Source organism: Hyla sarda, chromosome 4, assembly GCF_029499605.1.
Source record: "Hyla sarda isolate aHylSar1 chromosome 4, aHylSar1.hap1, whole genome shotgun sequence".
Classification (NCBI taxonomy): Eukaryota; Metazoa; Chordata; class Amphibia; order Anura; family Hylidae; genus Hyla; species Hyla sarda.
In genome coordinates this window covers 160,965,774-160,989,910 of record NC_079192.1, presented here as the reverse complement: position 1 = coordinate 160,989,910, position 24,137 = coordinate 160,965,774, and the positions used below count along the sequence as shown (strand labels likewise).

Here is a 24,137-nt window from a genome sequence, read left to right as displayed (position 1 = left end):
TGGCTGAGGCGGGACATTGGTGGGGCTTGCGATTGGCTGAGAAGACTGTCACTTGCTCTTGTCTAGAAAGGTGGGTGGCGAAGCTATTTTTTGACAATACACTTTTTCATTTGTGTTAAGAAGGGGGCTTGGTATCCAGTTACACAAATACTACTGTTATGGTAAATGTTCTCCATCATCTGTCAAAAAAAAAAAAAAAAGCAAATACAGTCAGACTGGCACAATCGATCAAGGAAATCGCAATAGGGGCAAACGTGTAAAAAAAATAAATAAATAAATTAAAAAAAAACATTCATACAACATATAAAGTTTTATTTTTTTACAAAAAATGTGGGGATATTTTTTTTCCCTAAACCTTATAGTCTCTGACATAAATATGACTGCCCAATGAAAGATAAGAAACATTGGCTACAACTTGAGTTTATGGGCAGAAAGTTCGTTACTTTTCTTTGGTTTCTTCTGTACAGTCTTGGCACCTTTGATCTGTAATTTGACTTGATCCTGAAGCTGGGAGAAAAATGCTTGAGAAGACTTCAAGGCTTTATCCTTGCCTTCATCCTGTAACATGAAAATAGTTATAATGAATGACTCTGATGTTTATACTAGAAATACTATCTCTGCTGAACATTACATTTAGGAAAAAAGAAGATATTTGTATATTTAGATGAAAACAATCTTGGTGATATACCCTGTTACAGCAAACCTATATAAGGCAACCTCCTCTCTGGACATTACCTTCAGCATGGTGGCTTTTCCTTCCTTGGTGAGCTTCTTCAGATTGGCTTCTGCTTCTTTCTTGGTCTGTTTCTTTCCTTTTTCTGCCCTCATCTTTTCTGCTAATTTTTGTCTCTTCTCCCTTTCTTTTATTTTAACCCTCTTTATGGTCTTTTTCTTCCTCCTCTCACGCTTCTTGTCAGTGTCTGTCTTTTCAGCATTTGTCTTAATGTCTCCAGATTTGTTCTTTTCCTGTTAAATGAGACAAAGATAAGAGAAGACAGATATGAGGCGATTTTCTAGTACACCAGAGATGCTTTTAGTCAAATGAATGCGCCTTACTTTGATTTCCTCAGGAGCCAGAAGAGCCGCCTCACTCACTCCTAATGGGGCCACCTCCTCCATACTGATTGCCGGGAGATTAGAAACCACTTTCATTTCTGGAACCGCCTGGGAGGAAAAAAACAAAACAAGACAAACATATTGGGGTTTTAATGCAAAGAACATAGAACTATAACATAGTCTATGTTTTAAAGGAGTTCTTTAGGACTTACACATTTAGTCCAAGAGACACCCTTTAAAAAGGGTGATCTAATAATAGCAAACAGTTAATTTCTTGCAAAAAACATTTATCTTCCGACTCTACAACCCTGCCAGGTTGTGTGTGATATTACAACTTAACCAATAGATTACCCCTTAGGGTTATCCAATAATACCCTTTCTTCCCATATACCCCTAAATACTTCCCATGAGCTTTATTGTTTTTGTATACACCTTTTAAAAAACAATGAATGCAGTAGCCCTTTCATTCAAAAATTTAAAGGAAATATTTAAAGTCCTCATAGTAAACTGCTCACTTACCAAATCACAGTGCCTGCAGCTCACACTCTGAACTGTTATGGGCTAATGCACTGTAATTAAAATCTATTTACTCTGCCCCCCCTCGACATGTTTCACTACAAAGTAGCTTTATCATGAGGTAGCGGGCATCTGACCGTGTCACCGAGTGTGAGCTGTGATTTCCTGACATACAGTACTTTCAAATGTAAAGTGCTATTTCATTCATTGTTTTTAAAAAGTGTATACAAAAACAATAAAGCTAATGAGAAGTATTTAGGGGTATATAGAAAGAAAGGGTATTATTGGATAACCCTAAGGGATAATCTATTGGTTAATTATTTGAATTTAACCTCCATATACTGGTCATTACCAAGTGTATACAGTGGTATTACAACTTGGCTCTATTTACTTCAGTGGAACTGAGCTGCAATACAGCACACAAGCTGAGGACAGGTGTGTTTTTTTTTTTTTTTTTTTTTAAAGAAATCAGCTCTGTTTTTCTAATCCTGGACAACTACTTTAAGGCCATTATTTATTTTTAAGTAATGGGCAGCCAGGTATTTTATAAATATATATTTGACATTATATTCCTTAATGACAAAGGGCACACAATTACGTCCTCCACCCACTTCTGTTGGCGCCTACAAGCAAGAAAATTCCTTGCCGGATAGTGGGCTGATCAGGACCACTGTGGCAAAAGTATGGGGTCCCAAATCAGCTGGGATGACAGAGAGGGTACCTACATGCCTCTGTACCATCTAATCGGCGCTCCAAATGTGCAGACAGCATTGGCAGCCTGTACAAGTGGAGCGCAGATCACACTGATCAACATCACCAGAACGAGTCCCTGATCTTCTACCATCTTATAGCCATGAGTTAAGTTGAGATATCTGGTACAAAGTAATACATTTACCGGTTTGGGTGTAAAGTGGAAGTTTGAGAGAGCGTCAAGTTTCAGGAATAGGTTATCCATCAGTTTCTGAATTTCAATGTGCTTTGGGTCCTCCTCCTCTTCTGTTTTCTTCTACAATATATTGAAAAATGAATAGTTGCTTTTTGAAGCAAATACAAAGCAAAGCAAGAAAAACAAGCATAACCTCTCTATCCCTTTTTTCCTATATTGATTCCAAAGATCTTCAACATTAATAAGCGAAATTAAATACAAGTTACCTGGTTGAGTTTTAAATACTCCTGTTCATAAATCTCTGCAAGACTCAGTTTGCTCTTATCATGGTCCAAGGCGAGTCGCTTCTTATATTCAAAGGCATCTTCCTTTGGTTTTTCCTTACGCACCACATCATCCCACACCTTAGAAAAAAAAGCAGTTAATGAGAGTCTAACTTTACTTAAAAAACATAAAAACAAACTGCAGAAAATTACCTGTTTGTAATATTTTCTACATTTACAGCAATAAAAATCAGCAAACAGAATGATATATTTAGAGTTTTAATTTAATGACTTGATTATTTGATAAAAGTTTTTGATATAATGTAGATAATATTCATATTTGTAATATACATTGATATATAAAATTGTATATTTTTGGGTGCCCATGCAGCTTTAGCCTGTGAGTCCAAATACAGGAAGTGAGGGGAAAACAAGCAGGGCTCTGTGCAGGCTCCTTGCTTGTTAATTATCCTGCTGTGTGAGCCAGGGGCGTATCATCCCCGCCTGTCCCCAGTGCCCCGTATTTGGTCACCTCAGAGACACATAGACAATAGGTTTAGGGACAAAATATATACACAGTTTTAACCAATTACAAATATACATAAAATGGTATCTACATCACAACAGGTACATTTAAAAAGAAAAAAATAATAATAATAAAGTACATTGCACTGATTACAATCTGTTTAACCATTCACCAACCTGGTCTTTTATTCTTTGTTTGATGATGTCTTCCAGTTGAACTGTTGTTTCTTCTGTTATTACGGGTGCTAGAAAAAAAAACATAAGAAAAGGACAATTTCAGAATTAAAAAGACTAGCCTTTTGCACATTGTTTTAGGATAGTTTTATTCTTTGGAGAGAACTAATCCCAGAGAAGGATAACACTTTCTGTAGTTTATCATTTAAAAGGAGAGCTGATGCATAAAATAAGTCTCTCTCTGAAATCTTCATGGTATCTACTGAAATCTTAACATGAGTCATTTCACTTGAAAGCCATGACAGTCTGCCTTCCTCTTCACAAACCAGCATTCAGTGCCCAGCTGAGTCAGTGGCTAGATCTCTAGATTAATGTGTCCATAAACACTCAAAACATATGAAAAGCCACAGTTATACACCACACGTACAGTATCCTGCACATATTTGATATGCAGGATTTGAGTCGAGCGGTAAACTAATTGACTAAACACGGCAACAAATCTGCACCATCAAATCCTGCACATTCAATATGCGCTGGATACTGTACATGTGAATATCCTGTGGCAAAGGTTCCCCCTTACACACAGGATTGGAAATATCCATCTGATAGCTGGAATTCCACCGCAAGGGCCTCTAGCATTCTTGAGAACTAGGACCTTGGTCTCCCAATAAAATGGAGCAGTAAATTGTGCATGTGCACCACTGCTCTATGTATTCTCTATAGGAATTCCAGAGACAGCCAAACACTGTACTCAGCTATCTTTGGCAGCTCCCATAAAGAATGAATGGAATAGTGCTGTGCATGTGGGATTCACCACTCCTAACAAGTGACGGGGTCCTTGTTCTCAAAAATCACAAAATTCTCTGACCCCCTGCTCAATAAGACCTCATGCATATAGCCATAAGAGCTGTATGTTTAGCATCAAAGACAAGTTCTGGTCCCATCATCATGTGAGATCAGGGAAGCTAGGTCCTCTACTTAAAATTTCACATCCATACCACTTACCCATCCTGGAGGCATGGTCAAAAAGCAAGGACTCTGAGAGAAGACTGTTCTCTGGTCTCTTCTGTGCTGTCACCTCACCACCCAGCTGCCAAGATTTTTCTTCCAACATTTGTTTTTGCAAAACCTGAATCTTCTCAGCCATCTGTAGTGCAACAATTTATAGCAGTAGAACAGATACTGTTACTTAGCAGTTCACATGCCACATTTTCAGGTTTAACCTGGAAAGGAATATATGCGATTGAACTGACCTTTTCCTCCCTCTTTTCAAAGGAGGATTTTGATTCATTTGGTTGGTCACTCTTCTTTTTACCACCAAGAATATCTGCAACCTCTTCTCCTTCACTACCATCAGAAAGATCAAATGTCACCCGTTTAAAAGAGTCCTTGGCTTTTTTACTCTCCTCTGTTTCTTCCATTGCAAAGTCTTCATCATCCTCCTCAATAACATCATCGCTGCAAGAGGAAGTTACCGGCTTGGAGTTAAGACAAATAGGGAAGGATCCAAACAAAATAAAGAGCATGATGTCTTCTGTATCAGAAATCACTCCAACACAGCCATCTGAAGGTTACGTACACTAAGTGCATATAAACCTGCAACCTTTAAAACTGCATGCAAACCATCAAATGAAATGAACCCACTATATATATATATATATATATATATATATATATATATATATATACACACACACACACACAATGAAACGTAGGGCAAAACAGCTCGAATGCCACGAAACAAGAAAACTGCCATGAAATTCTTACTTGTCAGCATCTTCCTCATCAGCATCTTCCCCCATTTCTTCTTCATTGTCTTCAAGACCATCACCTTCCTGACCTCTCCACTGTCTTTCTGTTCCATTCTCATCATCCTCAACAGGGTCAAAGAAATCTTTGTACAGAAAGTCTCTCGAGCTTTTAGCAGCCTGAAAAATCAGAAACTGTTTAATACCAAAACAGGCCAAAAGAAGAAGAGACGACAGAAAAATCCAGCTAAACAGCTTTTTCAACCACAAAAGTATCTGCAATGTTCCGAACTCACAATAGGTTCTACCTTAAGCTTAAGGACGAACCTATTGTTGGTTCTAAACATTGTTATTCCTTTATTGACACTATTGGGTGAATGAAGCTCTTGAGCTGTATTTTTCTGGAATGCCGCCTTTTGTACTATTAGATTGGTTCATGGCTACGGTCAATACTTCTGAAGCAGAGCACTCATCATAGGACTAAAAGGACTCATACGGTGGCATTTACATGCAGAATCCAGCAGAAAAAAATTCAGCTTGTACATTCTGCCATGTCACTGGGCTAAAGTCCTAGCTAAAAGCCCAGCTGAAAGTCCTTGGCTTTATACCACATTCCCAGCCCATCTTTAAAGAGTACCTGTCACCAACTGAATTATCTCCTGGTATGTTACCTTTCAGTTCATGGGCAATCTTCTTCTAAAGCCTGCACACAGCTTGGGCTGAAGGGGGCGTTACCCGGCAGGCGTGACGTCAGCTGAAGCCTGCTGAATAACACTTCCATCCTTCCCTTCCCTGTTCAGCAAAGCAGGCCGGTTTGGCACAGGGTGAGTGTTGAGGGGCACAGGGTGGGTTCTGTGCTGCTTGTCTCCACGGGGGGGGGGGGGGGGGGGGGGGGAGATAGTCCTATCATCACAGGTGGGGATACTTTGGGGTGTCCATGGCTGCAGGAAGACTTGTCACCATGGGCAGGCACAGGCAGCTCGCTCCCGCCTGATTGACAGGCAGGGACCTGCACTGTGCTTTTCTGTGTCCCGGCTGCACTAAGAGTTTGGACTCATGCTGCCAGGCCGGCATGAGTCCGAACTCTATGTGCCGGGACATGTAGGGAGACCCCAAGTGGTCAGTTTTTTTTAAGTAAAACAAAAACATATAAAAGATACATTTTTGTTAATCACATGTTATCAGAAAGTTGTTTCTAATACATTGGTTAACAAAATATAAAAGTTTTTGGTGACAGGTACTCTTTAAAACTAACATTTCGCTAAGTGTTTCAGAGCAAATCAAAGTGCAATGTAGTGATAGCTGGTCAGGTGGCGTGAAACAAATGATACGTTTTGGGAGAGGTGTTCTTATGACATCCAGAGGGTCTGGCTGGGAGTGAACATCAAAGTGTAAGTCCACTTTTTTGCTAAGATTTGCCATGTATGCAGCCAGATTTTTATTTCATGAAGCAAATACCAGGAAAGCTGCAATTACACTTTACAGCGAACCAAACAATTTCCAGTGTAGAACTAAGCAGGGTTTCACCTCTTCAAATCTGATTTCAAGAAAATAAACTGAAGTGCAGCAAACCATAGACAGATATTTTACCTTTGTGTCCTTTGTTATTTCTTCATCACTCTCATCATCATCATCAAATGATTCAATATCTTCAAAATAATCCACCTTTTCTTCATCATCATCCTCTTCATTCTTCCTATTATCATCTTCTTTTTCAGCTGCCTCCAGAAAAGCTTCCATTTCTGACAACTTAAAGAACTTGTCATCCACTATAGATTTCTCTATTGATTTTTTTACAGCTTTTCTACTGGTATTTTTCTTCCGTTCTTTTTCTAGTTTATCAATGTCAAAATCCATGTCGGAGTCATCATCACTTTGCTGTTCCACTGTGACCCTTTTACTGTTTTTAGTTAGTAGTATTCTACCATTTCTTCCTTTACTTTCAAGGCCCTTCACATTTTTTGAGGAGTCTTCTAAAGCTTCTTCCTCCTGGTCAATCTCAGACCCCTCTTCTTCATCCTGCTCATTCTCAGATGGCTCCTCTTCCTCTTGTGATTGCTGGAAAACATAAATGTCCTTGTCCTTCACAGTCTGGCTGACTGCCTTGGAGAAGTGGCCAAGAACGGCTCTGTTCTGAAGCTCAAGCTGCTGCCAGATTTGCTCTTCATCAAAGTTTTCTATAATCAGTTCATTCAGAGGACTCCCCACCTGCAGAGCTCCTTCTGATTTATGCAAGTCATACAGGGCTTTGGTTAAGTTTGAGAACTCAGAAGCCAGTCCCTCCTGAACGCTAAAAAGAAAAGAAAAAAAAAATGTAAACAACAACAAGCACTTTTGTTATTGGGCCTTTCATGGATATTTTCATTAATGGTTTAGGATAGGTCAAAGGAGAGACACATTGGGCAGTGGGAAACCTGCAGCCCCACTGATCAGCTTTTTGCTAGAGCCATGACACCTTCATAATCAGTATAAGCAGGAAGCAGACCCCTCAGCTTTGTACAGTTCTGTGTATTGACCATGCTGTATTACTGTAGCTCAGTTACTGTTAAAGTTAGTAGTAGTGGACGGCAGGAGGGCCCTTACCTGCGTCCTCGCTGTCTGATCGGTCCTCTGATGTCCCCAGCCAGCCATGGTAGGCTAGAGCAGCAGAGCACTGATAACACTGATAAATTGAACAGTGTATGCAATTGCAAGATTACATGTTATAGGGACTAAAAACAAAAAGTTAATAAAAGTGAATTAACCCCTTCCCTAATAAAAGTTTAAATCACCCTCTTCTTCCCATTTTTTAAAGGGTAGCTCCCACCATCCTATTTTTTTTTTAATGCTAGCCCGTCCCCCCCCCCCCCCTGCTACGGCACTAGCCCGTTCCCTCATTACACTTGCAGTTACTGCAGAGTCTGGCAGCGGGTGTGCAGGGACAGCAGCAGCAACGAGGCGGCTGCGATGTGCGGGAGGAGTGGCCTCCCAGCCAGTGGCCGGGGAACCAATGCGCTCGCTTCCGCCTGTCTGATTGACAGGCAGGGAGCGAGTGCAGCCTAACTGAAAAAGGACTGATTGCAACTCCAAAATCAGTCCTTTTTCAGTAGCCGGTTTTTAAATGTAAATTAAACCTTTTTAATGGAAAAAAAAATAATAAAAGTATATTAGAGATATGTTGTAGTACATAGGTACTACAACATATCAAAAAATAAAGTTGGTGACAGTGCCCATTTAAATAAAATAATGTAAACAAAAATAAATAATCATATCTGGTACCACCACGTGCGTAAATGTCCAAAATATTTAAAAAGTGTTAGGTAAACCGCACTATTGATGGTGTGCACGTCAAAAAATACAAACAAAAAAATAATTCCAAAATTGTGCATTTCGGTCACTTAATATACCATAAAAAATTTTTTTTATAAAAAGTGATCAAAAAGTCCCATCAAAACAAAGATGGTACCTATAAAAACTACAGACCATGGTGTAAAAGATGAGCCCTCATATAGCCGGGTATGCAGAGAAATAAAAAAGTTATAGGGGTCAGAAGATGACAATTTTAAACATACTAATTTTGGTGCATGTAGTTATAAAAAATTTTAAGTAGTAAAATACAATTTGGTATCCTTGTAACCGTATGGACCTGCAGTATAAAGATTTTTTACCGAAAAGTGCAAGACGTAGAAACAGAAGCCCCCAAAAGTTACAAAATGGTGATATTTTTTGGGGGTTTCGGCATAGATTTTGTTATGAAATGATTGATGTCATTACAAAGTACAATTGGTGACAAAAAACAAGCCTCATATGGGTCTGTAGGTGCAAAATTGAAAGAATTATGATATTTAGAAGGGGAGGAGAAAATTTTTTAAGTGCAAACATGAAAATTGGCCTGGTTTTTCAGGGGTTAAGGACACTTACAAGGCAATATTTGTGTGCATATTTGGCTCAGTATTTGTAAGTCAGAAGCATGAGTGGGTCTGAAACACGAAGATATCCAGATCTTTCCATTCTAGGTCTTCCCTGTATTGGTTCTAGTCCTGTATATGGCTTTCAAACACTAATGGAATATATTGACCATACTATTGCCACATGTAATTTGCCTAAGGAACATCCCACCCAAGTATTTCTATCAAATTGCCATAAATGTTAAGTATTCACTGGAGTCTGGTGGATGGCGCAGGGACAGGTACAGCTGCTTTTAACAACATCCATCCCAATAGATCCGAGGTCTCTAAACGGTGGACCTCCAGCTGTTGCAAAACCAAAACTCCCAGCATGCCCAGACAGCTAATACTGGGAATTGTACATCTGCAACAGCTGGAGGTCCACAATTGTGAGACCACTGCCATAGATTATTAGGTATATGGACATTGTAAGGTGGGGAGCCTGTTCTGGGCTACTATATGAGAGACTGTCCAATCATTACCTGCTTTGGGACAGCTGGGGAGCTCCTAGTTGGGGCACACTGATCTATGATTCCATGCTTTCCCATTCATTTTAACTGGCACCATGTAATGTAAAATTGACTGTACCTCAGAAGCTGCTCCGGGTGGGCATCCACCGCTTCCAGCACCCCCATACACTGCCACAACCTCGGCCGCTGCACCTCCGCCATGTCTGCATTAAACACGGCTACACAGAACTCTCACATGGACAATTTTTGCCGGATGTGCAAAAACAGCAAGTTCCGGACGGAAACTGCAGTGCGGCATAATGGTTCCTACACAATAATTTACGCTATTTTTTTTGTTTGTTTGTGTTTCTCTCCCCATAACACGGTATAAACCGCTTACATAATCTGCCCGTTACAAACCAATACCTTCCCTGGTTGTTCGTGTCATTTTTGGAATATATTACAGTTTGTCCGTTTACATAAAGCTTTGTTTGAAGTCTGCTCCCAAGATGGCGGCGACCGTGCAGTGTGACAGGTAAGGAGAGGCAGCTACTTCGTGCTGTATCCAATCTCACGTGTGATGTTACAGGCTGCTGTATATTTGTTAGGAAATCATTATATGTCATTACTGTTTTCCACAACCTGTAGCTCTCCAGTTTTTGCAGAACTACAACTCCCAGCATGCCTTTCGGCTGTCACAGTATTCTGGAAGTTGTAGTTTATTAACACCTGGAGAGCTGAAGGTTGGGGATGACTGCCTTGTAATGAACTGGTGCATTGTGATTAAGACAGACTTTATTGTAGGAGTGCTTACTGCAGGCTTCCTAGCTTCTAAAGTAGTGTTTCCTAACCAGGGTGCCTCCTACTGTTACAAAACTACAACTCCCAGCATGTCCGAACAGCCTTTGGTTGGAGGTAGCCTTTATGCAGGGGTTGACATGCCCCCTTTCCAGGGAGAGTCGGGGTCCCAGCAGTCTGAGCCCCCGCAATCTTAAACTTATCCTGTCTTTTGGATAGGGGATAAAATGTCTTGCATGATATATCTCCTCTAAGGGGAATCTGTCAGAAGGTTTCATCCTAGTGCCAGGTAGGGGTTAACAGAACCTTGACAGGTATATCTTTAGATTAGTGTACTATGTAATTTTTTTCCTATGAGCAGCAAGTGCCCCAAGGGTGGGGCCGGTTGCCTCAAGTGCCCACAGGGTGGGGTCAGTCGGCCCAAGTGTCCACAGGGTGGTGCAGGTTGTCTCGAGCCAGAGCAATCAAAGGGTTATTCCGGGCAAAAACATGTTATCCCCTATCCAAAGGATAGGGGATAAGATGTCTGATCGTGGGGGGCCCCGCTGCTGAGACCCCCCACGATCTCCCTGCATCAGCCTTTATTTTATGTGGGTGCTGAATCTCCAGTTTCGGAAACCTCCTGGTTTCCGGCACTGGGGACGTGACATCACGCATGCACACCCCCTCCATTCATGTCTATGGGAGGGGGTGTGACGGCCATTACGTCCCCTCCCATAGACATGAATGGAGGGGGCGTGGCGTGGCGTGGCGTGACGTCACGTTCCCAGTCCCGGAAACACAGAGGTTTCCGAAACTGGAGATTCAGCACCCGCATAGAATGTGGATGCTGCAGGGAGATCACGGGGGTCTCAGCAGCGGGCCCCCGCGATCAGACATCTTATCCCCTATCCTTTGGCACCGCGCTATCATTACTGCACTGAGCGAGTTCGCTCTGTGCGTAATGACGGGCGATACAGGGGCCGGAGCATCGCTACATCACGGCTCCGCCCCTCGTGATGTCTAGGGGCGGAGTACCCCTTTAAGCTAACAATCGAGTTTACAAGTTTTTATAGTCTTAGCTGAATAGCAGCAGTTTTTCCAATGGTTTACAGCTTCAGTCTTGATCTATTGACCCTCCATTCCCTTCACTTATACAAGTGTCTCTAGTCCTGCAAAAAAACATATTTCCTTAACCCCTTATCAGTGAGAGGCTAGGTTACCCATGGGTTCCTTGTAACAGCAGAACACAACACTATGGAAAGTATAAGTATTGCCGCTCCTAATTGTGCGTTGTGTGCCATATAGTAAAGCACATGAAAAGCATGCTTCTTCACAGTCACTTAACGTGTTTGTTTTGCGGTTACGTGAGGCACTGCACGCATTGGTCTTTATTCTTATAGTAGAGAATTCATTAATTATAACTTTTTGTGAATTGGGACATTTAATCTTGCTTTTTTTTATTTTTTTATTCCAATCTAAATTTAGTAGGAGTCTGAGTCGGTGCATTGTTTGCCGACTCCAGGTACCCAAAATTTCGTCCGACTCCTCGACTCTGACTCCAACTCCACAGCCCTGCCCGACATACCAAAGTGCTGCGTCCAGCAGCAGCGCCGCGTATATACCGGGAGGTGGGTGAGGCCAGAGAGCCAATGCGCTCTCAGTGCTCGCTTCCGCCTGTCTGATTGACAGACAGGGAGCGAGCGCAGGCTAAATGAATAAGGACCGATGCCCGGCCGGCATCGGTCCGAATTCATATGTGACGTCACGCCAGGCTGCAGCCGGCGTAAAATAAACTAATTTAATGGAAAAAAATACATCTATATTATAGATATGTTGTAGTACATGAGTACTACAACATATAAAAAAAAAATGTTTGGTGACAGTGCCCATTTAAAGGGGTTGTCTCAGCACATGTAATATCATGTATGTCCAAACAGTGGAAGTTTGCTGATCACTAGGACAAATTTCAGTGGCAATAAGAAACCAGAGTGCAACTTCATCTCTTGACAGGTTGCCCTTGCTTGGAAGCTGTGTGATTATAATGGGCCGAACATAGGGCCTCTAGAAAACAGAGCAGAATTGCAGAAAGATTAAAATGACCGCACTACTGCAGTGTTATTCCAATGACTGTGGTTATTGATGGTGTATGCCTTGTATGTTTGCCCTATAATGAAATATACTTTCCTAATCCCAAAACATCCCTATAATATATGTGGTTTTGTGTTGTTTCACTAAATCTTTACTGTTCAGGCACAGTCCACACTACTAACTTTTTCCATTTTTTCTTTTCTTTAGATGACAATATACAGGGCTTAGCATGTGACCAGTCAGGATTTCTATTCTCATTATGTCACAACACAAGACTCCAGAAAAGAAAAAATCTCGTCTCTCCTTATCCAAAAATAAAAAAGGTTCTGCTTTAAAAGTCACCGCATCACCATCACAATCTTCTACATCTCCATCGATTGTTACCCTCTTCAAGAATGCACCTCCACCAAAACTTTCCTGCCCTCTCTGTGGGCAGATGGTCCCAAGATTTGGTTTAAACAAACACATTGATGAGACCTGTCCCAAAGCAAAGGAACAGAATGATGACGTTATACTGGTTGGTGACACAGTTTCAGAGCAGAACGCCTCTACATGTACAAGCCCTCAGAGGCCACTAAAACCTAAGACCTCAATAACCAAAGCTGATCCAAGTATACAGGACCAAGTGAGTAGTGCACAATCTAGCCCCTACTTTGGAAAAAATGTTTCCATAAAGGAAACGTTTAAAGCAGAAGATGTAGTGACCATTGTACCACTGGGAAGTCTCTCATCCAAACTCTCCAGGAGAAATCAGACTCGGAAAGCTAAGCAAGATGTAAGCAAAGACGTTGTACATCCTAGCGACAACAATAAAAGCTCAGAGCCACAAGTGTGGGACGATACATGCTCCTCTGATATAGTGACTTTGTCTTCAAGTCCTGATAGTATTAACAATGTCCAGGAAGATTATAAGACACAGAAGTGCAGTCAGGCAAGTGGAGATGGAGCTGAACTTCCACCTTCCAATGCGGAATTTGAGTCGGAGCAGCTGGATTGTGTAACAGGCAAAACACTTGACTCATTAAAACGTAAGCAAAGTGATGGGTTTCTTGTCTTAGAAAGCAATTCTAAAAAGATGAAATGCAGCGATTCTTTGGAAACCAATTCTGACCTTACTGATGAGAATCAGAAGCATGGTGATCAGGGAACTGTGACCTCTATTGGGGACAAAAAGGACGTTCTTCCTGTGGAAGATCCTAATTTACTTGATGAATTCCTTAAACCTTTTAATGACTCTGAGAGCAATGTTGAAGCAGGTAACAGTGACATAAAGGAGCCTGTGTCTGACCCTAGTATACAGCCTTACTACCTGAGGAACTTTCTTATGGTGCTGGAGACAGTCATGGAGATTGAGGAAGACATGAGTCTATTCAGTGAAGAAGATAAGCTTGCTTTAACAACATTTCGTCAGCTGTCAGGTACACTTTTCTATAATTTTCATAACATGTAGGAGTATTTTTATTTTTTTATATTTTGACATTATCCCTATGGGGGACTGTGACTGTTTACTGCAAACACAGTATTCAAAACTGTTCTTTTTCAAAGCAAGAAAGTCCTCAAGAGATCCCATTATAAGTCAGTCTGGTCTGTCAGTCGCCACTTGGAATTGTTTGATGACTGATCTGGCACAGTATTATGGCTCCTATTATATATACAGTGGTCCCTCAAGTTACAATATTAATTGGTTCTGGGACGACCATTGTTTGTTGAGACCAGAACTCTATGGAAACCTGGTAATTGGTTGTGAAGCCACCAAAATGTCATCCAAAAAATAGGAAAAAGTGAGAATTAAAGAAAAATAAGTAGATAACTAATATAGATAAAGCAAATCCTTACATATAAAAGTAGGACCTATCTGCTGGGAGCTGTAAATCACTGTCTATGTCAGTGTTTCCCAAGCAGGGAGCCTCCAGCTGTTGCAAAACTACAACTCCCAGCATGCCCGGACAGCCTTTGGCTGTCCGGGCATGCTGGGAGTTGTAGTTTTGCAACAGCTGGGGGCACCCTGCTTGGGAAACACTGGCCTATGTAGAGGACAGGAGCTTCTTCTGGGTCCTGTACAGTACACACAGTGTCCTAAAAAAGTAATGGAGCCGGCCTCACCTGGTGTCCAAAGGAGCAGCTAACCCTGGTACAGGTAAAGTGTACAGAACATGTAATACCTCCCTGTACTGTAGGGGGCGCTACCAGACATCAGTCAGTGCATACGCTTCAGTAATACAGGGGTTTTACCAGTGAATGCCCATTCTTATTGGTCGGTTCTTCCTGCCATTGACACGTTTCACAGATCTGGACTGTCTGTACATTGTATGTTGAGTCTGGTTTCAAGTTACAATGGTCCAGAAAAGACCATTGTATGTTGAAACTATTGTATGTTGACGCCATTGTAAGTTGAGGGATCACTGTAATTGGACATTACGATGCCAGTGTGAACCCAGTTTTAAATGCCACTGTTACTTCAAAGAAAACTTTTTACATGTGAAAAATTCATGTTTAAAGTTTTGATCAGTTAGGACCTGGGTCTTCATACCCCACCAATGGCCAGAACGGACAGAGAGAAACTCTCACCTAAACATTAAGCTATAGAGTCCGTCTCGTGCAGTAAGATCTGACATGTCAAAAGTTTTTTTTTTTTTAATACAACAAGGAATACAGTGTTGATAAAGAGCTGTGTGATGGATGTGTCAAAAACTAAAATAAACATTTAAATGTTCAAGCCGTCGAATATTATAGAATTCGGAAGCCAACTAGATTCAAAGTTGCAAATAATGTGTTATATCTATTTATCTGTGTGCTGCACAGATATTAAATGTAATATATATCTATATGTAAAGTGGACCACACATTTGTTACCATTACATGAGTGTGGACTTAGTTTGCTATATTCTTTGTCTTGCTGCCCATAGACTTATAAAGAGCAGCCAGACAAAGATCAGTAAGAACCATTTCTTTAGTATATGATCTTGGTTAGCTGAGTCCTCTGGTAAAGAATGAAAGGTATAACAGTTTCCTCATATTAATTTACTGCTGCAGTCAGGTCTATGTTTTGTGTTTTGTCTGACATTGCTCTTCCTTTGTGAATGTTAAAGCCGGAGGCCAAAAGCTGTATGTTCGGCTCTTCCAACGCAAGCTAAACTGGATAAAAGTCAACAAGATAGAATACTCTGAAATTGGTTCAGATTTGATTCCCTTCATTGAAGAACTAAGTCGTCATGGGTTTTTACAGACAGGTACAACTGTGTAATATTATAGTATTGTTTAATTTATTTTTTTAAGTGGCTGTCTGGCTTAATTGTTTAAGTCTTCATGACTTCTGAACTCGCTACTCACGTACAACTTTTTAAAAATGTATATTTTAATTGCAAGACAGTTACCTGACAATACATGTATGCTACTATTGAGCCATAGCCGCTAAGAGGGAAGGTCCTAGTACCGACATGAGGAAGTGCTTGCAGTGGGAAATGACACTTAGCCAGTGGCAGTGGAGGGGTAGCTCGGAGGGTAAGTATAGAGTTTTTTCTTTTCTTTTTAAAGGACATCTGCAGTGTAAAGACATTTATCCCCTATCCACAGGATAGGTGATAAGTGTCTGATCAAGGGGGTCCCACAGGATTTCCCGAAGAGGGCCCCAGCATTGCCGCGCTGTGCGCTGGCTAATGCGCTTGTCGTGGGAGTGGAGGGAACGCACGAACGCTGCATCCCTGCCTCTCCCATAGAGATACATGGAGGGGGAGTGGAGGCCGCAGCATGACATTTCGGCTGACACGCCCCCTCCATGTATCTCTATGGGAGAGGCGGGGATGCAGCGTTCGTGCGTTCCCTCCACTCCCACGACAAGCGCATTAGCCAGCACACAGCGCCTCCTGCATAAGGGAGCCACTGCAATGCCACGGCCCTGTGCAAGAGATCGTGGAGGTCCCAGAATTCAGACCCCCTTGATCAGACCATTATACCATATCCTGTGGATAGGGGATAAGTGTCTTTACACTGCAGATGTCCTTCAACTGCACCTAGTTAGATAGAAAAAAAATATATATATATCTTGAATACCCCTTTAGGGTATGTTTTACACGTACCGTATCCTGCACATATTTGGGTAGGATTTGAAGCTACAGATTATATGTTGCAGAGTTCAGTGTAAACTAAACAACAGAACACAGCTTCAAATCTGCAGCATCAAATCCTGTGCATCAAAAATGCACAGGATACTGTACATGTGAATACACACCTTAAGGTCTGTTCACATGGCCAAATATAATTGTGAGACAAGAGCTGTCTCCCTCTGTGAGTTTGAACTAGGGCGAGCGCTTCACGGCAGATTTTTGGCAGTGCATATTTTATGCTGCAGATATTATGTTGCAGATTTTAATGTAAACTAAATGACTGAACACAGCTTCAAATCTGCAGCATAAAATATGTGCAGGATGCTGTACGTGTGAATAGACCCTTAGGCTGTTTAAAATGTTTAGAAGGAAAGACATGCGGCAACACATCACATCTTTTTGCCAAGTGACCCAATCACATTAAAGGGAAATTGACAGCCTCTTCACCCGTACTAAACCCCATATACTGGGTTATAGTGCGGGTGAACTGCATTAAAAACATTGGTCACTTACATTAATTGATGCAGTGAGTAATGCTGTTTTTCATCTGTTGCTATTGCGCTGCTCTGCGCCCCGCCCGCCCCTGAGATGGAAATGTCATCACCCTGCTGGGGTGAATTCTTTGCTTTCTGAGCAGAGCAAAGGTGTCTCTGCCTTCCAGGTGTAGCAGGGCGCTCACCCCAGCAAGCTAAAGACATTTGCATTACAGGGACGGGCCAGGGACAGCCGCAGCCTCTGGCAGGCTCTCGTGTCCTAGTGACAAGAGTGAAGAAATTTACATATTTATGACAGGGGCGGGCAGAGCTGGGAATATTCATAAGGCAGGGGAGCTCGGTGTGTCGGCTCCCTGCATACATTGCACACAGCAGCGCAAACGCAACAGATGAATAAAACTACATAACACTGGCAATACTGCACAGATTAAAGTAAGTGACCAATGTTTTTAATGATATTCACCCACAATATAACCCAGTATATTGGATTTAGTTTGGGTGAACAGGCTGTCATTTTCTCCTAAATCTACAGACTTTTAGGCCTTACCCATGAGTCATTTTAATGGGCAACTTTCCTCAAGCTTTATAAAAATGTTAGTTTACAATTGTAATGTAATGTTTTATTATCATTTTGCTTTACTTGTGAATGTTTTTATTTTTTCTCTAGACAGTGACTTAGAAGAGCTCTCTGAAGCTCTGGATCTTCTATCTGCTCCAGAACTGAAGAACTTAGGGAAGACTTTTCACCTGGCAAATCCCAATGCCCCAAAACAACAGCTTGTCGAAGAACTCCTAAAGCTTTCCAGACAACGTTCAATCTTCAGCAGGAATCAGTGTAGTATTGGTGCTACTATTCTTAAAAAGTAAATACTTGCAAGTTCTGTCATAAAAGAAGTAATACGTTTCATCTTTAGTTTTTAATACTTATGTCATAATTTCATTCATTACAGAGCAAAAGAAGCTGCAGGGAGAGCTGTCCGTGTCTGCAAAGGTCCCAGGGCTGTATTTTCTAGAGTTCTGCTCTTGTTTTCTTTGACTGAGTCCATGGATGTTGAAGAAGCTGCTAGTGGAGGCCAAACATTGCTCTCCACTGTTCTCATGGTTAATATGGGGCGTATGACATACCCGCAGTACACTGTGCAAAGAAATACTAGGATATTCCAAGACAGAGAAGATCTTATCAGGTAATGATATGGGCAGTGAGTATAAAGGGTACATTATGTCTTTTTAATTGCAGTCATAATTGAATGAACCATAATTTCATGGTGATTTTTTTATTACATATTCTGCAGACAGATTTTTGTTTTACATTTTAGTCCATTTAAATGGTCACTTATTTTGCACTAGGATAACCTACTGTGTTACTGCAATGTTAGTCTTCAGTGTTTACGAGAATAACTTGCCCATTGTGTGTATTATTTCTATTAAGGTTCTTTAGGGGTATACAGTGGGGAGAACAAGTATTCGATACACTGCCGATTTTGCAGGTTTACCTACTTACAAAGCATGTAGAGGTCTATAATTTTTATCATAGGTTCTCTTCAACTGTGAGAGACAGAATCTAAAATAAAATCCAGAAAATCACATTATATGATTTAAAAAAATATATATATATTTGCATTTTATTGCATGACATAAGTATTTGATTAATCAGAAAAGCAAAACTTAGTATTTGGTACAGAAACCGTTTCCTGTAGTTATTGACCAGGTTTGCACACTGCAGCAGGAATTTTGGCCCACTCCTCCATACAGACCTTCTCCAGATCCTTCAGGTTTCATGGCTGTTGCTGGGCAATATGGACTTTCAGCTCCCTCCAGATTTTCTATTGGGTTCAGCTCTGGAGAATGGCTAGGCCACTCCAGGACCCTGAGATGCTTCTTACGGAGCCACTCCTTAGTTGCCCTGGCTGTGTGTTTCAGGTCGTTGTCATGCTGGAAGACCCAGCTACGACCCATCTTCAATGCTCTTACTGAGGGAAGGAGGTTGTTGGTTGGCCTAGATCTCGTGATACATGGCCCCATCCATCCTCCCCTCAATACGATGCAGTCATCCAGCCCAAAAAAATGATGTTTTCACCTCCATGGTTCATGTTCTTGTAGTTGTACTCATCCTTCTTCTTCCTCCAAACACGGCGAGTGGAGTTTAGACCAAAAAGCTCTATTTTTGTCTCATCAGACCACATGACCTTCTCCCATTCCTCCTCTTGATAATCCAGATGGTCATTGGCAAACTTCAGATGGGCCTAGACATGCGCTGACTTGAGCAGGGGGACCTTGCGTGCACTGCAGGATTTTAATCCATGATGGCATAGTGTGTTACTAATGGTTTTCTTGGAGACTGTGGTTCCAGGTCATTGACCAGGTCCTGCCGTGTAGTTCTGGGCTGATCCCTCACCTTCCTCATGATCCTTGATGCCCTACGAGGTGCATGGAACCCCAGACCGATGGTGATTGACCGCCATCTTGAACTTCTTCCATTTTCTAATAATTTTGCCAACAGTTGTTGCCCTCTCACCAAGCTACTTACCTGTTGTCCTGTAGCCCATCCCAGCCTTGTGCAGGTCTACAATGTTATCCCTGATGTCATTACACAGCTCTCTGGTCTTGGCCATTGTGGAGAGGTTGGAGTCTGTTTGAGTGTGTGGACAGGTGTCTTTTATACAGGTAACGAGTTCAAACAGGTGCAGTTAAAGGGGTATTCCGGCTTTATTCATCTTATCCCCTATCCTAAGGATAGGGGATAAGATGTATGATCGAAGGGGTCCTGTCGCTGGGGACCCCCGCAATCTCGGTGCAGCCCCCAGCATTCTGTGCCGGGTGCTGCCTCCAAGATGGGGTCGTGTCACCCCCTACCATGGACATGAATGGAGGGGGCATGGCGTGACATCCCCATCTCAGAGGCAGCGCCCGGCACAGAAAGCCGGGGGGCTGCACCAAGATCGCAGGGATCCCCAGCGGCGGGACCACTGTGATCATACATCTTATCCCGTATCCTTTGGATAGGGGATAAGATGTATAAAGCCGTAATACTCCTTTACTACAGTTAATGAGTGGAGAACAGGATGGCTTCTTAAATAAAAAAAAATAACAGGTCTGTGAGAGCCGGAATTCTTACTGGTTGGTAGGTGATCAAATACTTATGTCATGCAATAAAATGCAAATTAATAAAAAAAAAAAATCATACAATGTGATTTTCTGGATTTTTGTTTTAGATTCCGTCTCACAGTACATATGATTAATATTACAGACCTTTACATATTTTGTAAGTAGAAAACCCTGCAAAATTAACAGTGTATTAAATACTTGTTGTATCAGAAGATGAAATTTAAAGCTCAGCTCATATGTGTTTATTATCTTGTATGCTGAAATGCATCAAGCAATTCTGACTACTACTTTATGCATTCTAAAATACTTGTATATTCTGGCATTCCATAGATATGAATCTGCTATGCATAAGCTGATAGATATCGTTGTCACCATGACCAATGGGAACTGGAAAGAAGCACATTTGATATTTCAAAGTGCCCAAGAGGAATGGGACCAGTTGAAGAATGACCCAACTTTAAGGTATAGTCAAAATGAGTGACTATGGCTAAAGAATTGGTACAGATAGAAATAGTAAACTTATTAAGAGTGCAGATGTTTCTTCATCCTCAGCTGTACCCATATTCACAGGAGAAACTTAGTATATTTAGTGTGTTATTCACAACCCGTAGCAGAAATGATGGAATCCCCATACCTAGAGGATGGAGAAATAACACAGAAAACAGATATTTTAGTTAAACTTGTTTTACGGGCTGAAATGATTGATGGCTATGTTCAGGATCAATCGACCCCTGACATTCCCATCTATCAGCAATTTGGGAGAGTGGTGGTACCCACACTACACAGTTAACTAGGCCAGAAGCTGTGCTTTGCTCATTATGTAGGTATGGTATCGGGAGTACTGTGTAGTGCAAGTGCTGCAGCTTTTAAGAATAGCTGTTCAGCTGGGGTTCTGGGTGTTGGCACTCTGCCGATTAGTGAATGATGACCTACCCTGAGCAAAGGCCATCAATCATTTCAGCCCAGAAATTCCCTTTTTAATGTATATGTTTTTACCAGATGAAGTAGAGAAAAAATTATGGAATCGTCAACTCAAGAACAGCCTGGTGCATGCCGCAGCTGCAAAATGGAACTAAACCTTATAATCCTTTCCATTGTTTCAGTTGACAGCGCTCTTGTTAGAACCATGGTTTCTTTTAATATGCCGTGTCTCACAGTACAGTAAGTTGTTAGCTCTTCAACTTTTTATTCAAGATAAATTGTATTTTTGGACATATGTTTGTTTTAGAAATGCAGATTTCCTCTGCTTTATTTGGGAAAAACAGTTGCCAGTAATTTTAAGTATTTTTTGTTTTCCTGTGTTTGAGGGATGTTTCATGGAGAGTTTTTCCCCATATCCTGTACACTCTCCTCTACTAGTACTGCAGTGCTATCTGTTTCGTTCCAGCACAGCTGCATCCATTCTGTAGCTGTGTCACCACTCTGACCACCAGAAAATCAGTGTTTAATATGTCAGATGGAAGTGGTCAGTTATGGGTCAGCTGACTTCCTGTAATTTGCAGGAACCGCCTGGCAACTCACAGAATGCTTCATTTCCCACCCAGCTCTATCTAATTGATGCTTCTGTTATCACTATGGGATCAGGATATATAGTCAAAACACTGTAAAAGGGTGTAAGTAATGTAGTAAAATGCTATGTATGAGTGCAACCTGGAGACTTCATAAAACAACTCAATTGTGATTAACCACTTAAGGACTCGGGGTTTTTCCGTTTTTGCACTTTCGTTTTTTCCTCCTCACCTCTTAAAAATCATAACCCTTTCAATTTTGCACCTAAAAATCCATATGATGGCTAATTTTTTTCTGCCACCAATTCTATTTTGCATTGACCTCAGTCATTTTACCCAAAAATCTAGGGCAAAACTGGAAACATTTTGAACTTTTTATTAAGGGAAGGGTTAAATCACATTTAATAACTTATTTATTTATTTTTTTACACTTTTTTTTTTGCATTGTTATAGCTCCCAATGGGGCTATAACACTGCACACACTGATCTTTTACACTGATCACTGCAAAGCCATAGCTTTGCATTGATCAGTGTTATCGGCGGTCGATTGCTCAAGCCTGCATCTCAGGTTTGGAGCAATCAATCGCCGAACGGACGCGCCGGAGGAAGGTAAGAGGACCTCCGCTCACGTCCTAGCTGATCGGGACTCCGCATTTTTACTGCGGTGGTCCCGATTAGCCCCACTGAGCAGCCAGGAATCTTTTACTTTCGTTTTAGACGCGGCTTTAAAAGCACACTATTAGCCCCGGGTCCCAGCATGAGTTACATGCCGGGACCGACCCGAAATGACGTGGGGTCACCGCATGACTCCGCGTTAAAGTCGCGGGAGCTGGCCAAGGACGTAAATATACGTCCTTGGTCGTTAAGGGGTTAAAGGTCAAATCCCTTTCTCCTCATGGCAATATTTCTCTACAAAATGCAAACGATCAAAGGAGTGGTGTCAAAACATAGAGTATAAAAACAAACCTTCCATGGAAAGACTAACAAACAAAAACACTCAAAGACAAACAGACAGAGACCATGTCAGAACAGCCACAGCACAACTGCCGTGTTCCAGAAGTGCAGCAGACTTAAAAATTGGGGCAAAGATTTACTGAGGAGTGGGTCGGAGTACGTCACAAAGGACGATCCTAGATGGAGTTGGTGGGAACTCCAGGGTCCATCCACTTCAGGGCAATAGACCTATGAGCTAAAAATAGAACCTCATGTATGAAAATAGTCTCAAAATGTGACCATTGAGTATCCTCAAAAATACCTTACAAACATTCCTTGGATTCTTATGAGACCGGTCGCCTCAGAAATTGAGTAAGAATGAGCCAAAAAAAGATCGCGGGGCAGGTCCACAGCATGTGGATAAAATCAGAGTAGAGAGCTCGACAACGATGACATTCAGGAGTTGGACATCTACCCATCTTGACTAAATGGGCCAGGCTCAGATAACTTTGATAGAGCATGTAAAGGTGAATCAATTTGTTATTAATCGCAGGTGAAACATCTAATTGAGAGGAAAAGTTAGTATCCCAGTCCTCTGGTGTCAATGCAGGAATTAATTCCCTTCACCTAGTCTCAACCTGAGGAGGTTCCCCTTTCATCTTGGCATCCAGAAGAAATGTGTAAAGGGCCGAAATAAGACCCCTAGGTCCCTGAGATTGGAAAACCCCTATGAGAGGGAAGTGGGAGAGCGGCCTGGAGTCAGGCAAAACTGGGCCTGGAAGGCGTGGCGGAGTTGAAGAAACCTTTGAAAGGCCTTTCTAGGGACGCTATGTTGACTCCTTAAAATGCTTTAATGTAAGGAAACCATCATCCCCATAAAGATCACTCAGTGCTCTAACCCCGTGAGAAATCCAAAAGTAAGGGTCAAGGTCCTGTGAAAAGTGAGGTAGAAGGGGGTCAAACCATATCAGTCTGTCTAGTATGATGGCAGAATAGTCTAAAAGTCGTTTCACCGTTGCCTAAGCCCGTGACGCTACTCTATGAAAGGGCAGCCATGCCCTACCCGCCTGCCCTCCAGTACCGGCCATAGATGACTAAATCCTTGAGAAATTAGCTAAGGGATACTCCCCAGGAGGTGGAAGTATAGCGTTAGTCCATGTCCTCAAGTAACGTAACTGTCCAGCTATATAATATAAATGTAAGACCGGAATGGACGTTGGAGTCGATAGTTGTAGTTTCGACCTATTCTGTCCCCATATGAATTTGATAATCAGGGAGTTAAGCTGCTTATAAAAGGCCATCGGTACAGGGGCAGAAGCATGTTCCAGTAAATAGAGACATTTGGGGAGGAGCACCATCTTCATTAGATTTATGTGCCCCGCTACAGAGAGAGGAAGCGTCGACCAGATTCTGCACTTGTCCCTGAAGTAGGGTAACAAGGGCAGTATATTCGATGCATAATCCTCTCCAAAGGAACGATGGATTTGAATCCCCAAGTATTTAAAGTCTGACACCACGTGAAGACCATGAGCCACTGGTCCCCAGCCCATACTACTCAGTGGCATAAAAACAGATTTCCCCCA

General features: G+C 41.7%; 2 protein-coding genes across 3 annotated transcripts in view; one reads left to right on the top strand and one right to left on the bottom strand.

The window, feature by feature from the left end:
• Window positions 1-277: 277 nt before the first annotated feature.
• MPHOSPH10 (M-phase phosphoprotein 10) lies at window positions 278-9,822 on the bottom strand. Its single transcript, XM_056572541.1, has 11 exons — window positions 9,683-9,822; window positions 6,759-7,458; window positions 5,188-5,348; window positions 4,674-4,878; window positions 4,426-4,567; window positions 3,424-3,491; window positions 2,725-2,862; window positions 2,468-2,578; window positions 1,057-1,164; window positions 736-966; window positions 278-558 (listed from the first exon to the last, which is right to left on the bottom strand). The coding sequence occupies exons 1-11, from the start codon at window positions 9,763-9,765 to the stop codon at window positions 409-411; spliced, it is 2,097 nt and encodes a 698-aa protein (XP_056428516.1). The 5' UTR covers window positions 9,766-9,822; the 3' UTR covers window positions 278-408.
• Window positions 9,823-9,940: 118 nt separating this feature from the next.
• FAN1 (FANCD2 and FANCI associated nuclease 1) overlaps window positions 9,941-24,137 on the top strand; it is a 55,323-nt gene continuing 41,126 nt past the window's right edge. The window contains exons 1-6 of one of the 2 annotated variants that reach the window (XM_056572538.1): window positions 9,941-10,078; window positions 12,619-13,829; window positions 15,501-15,641; window positions 17,676-17,871; window positions 17,959-18,192; window positions 20,444-20,575. In XM_056572538.1, the coding sequence (XP_056428513.1) occupies window positions 12,671-13,829; window positions 15,501-15,641; window positions 17,676-17,871; window positions 17,959-18,192; window positions 20,444-20,575 (1,862 nt within the window). In that variant the 5' untranslated portion in view covers window positions 9,941-10,078; window positions 12,619-12,670. Of the gene's footprint in view, window positions 10,079-10,231; window positions 10,631-12,618; window positions 13,830-15,500; window positions 15,642-17,675; window positions 17,872-17,958; window positions 18,193-20,443; window positions 20,576-24,137 lie in introns of those variants that run through there. The other variant, XM_056572539.1, reaches the window with a different exon arrangement.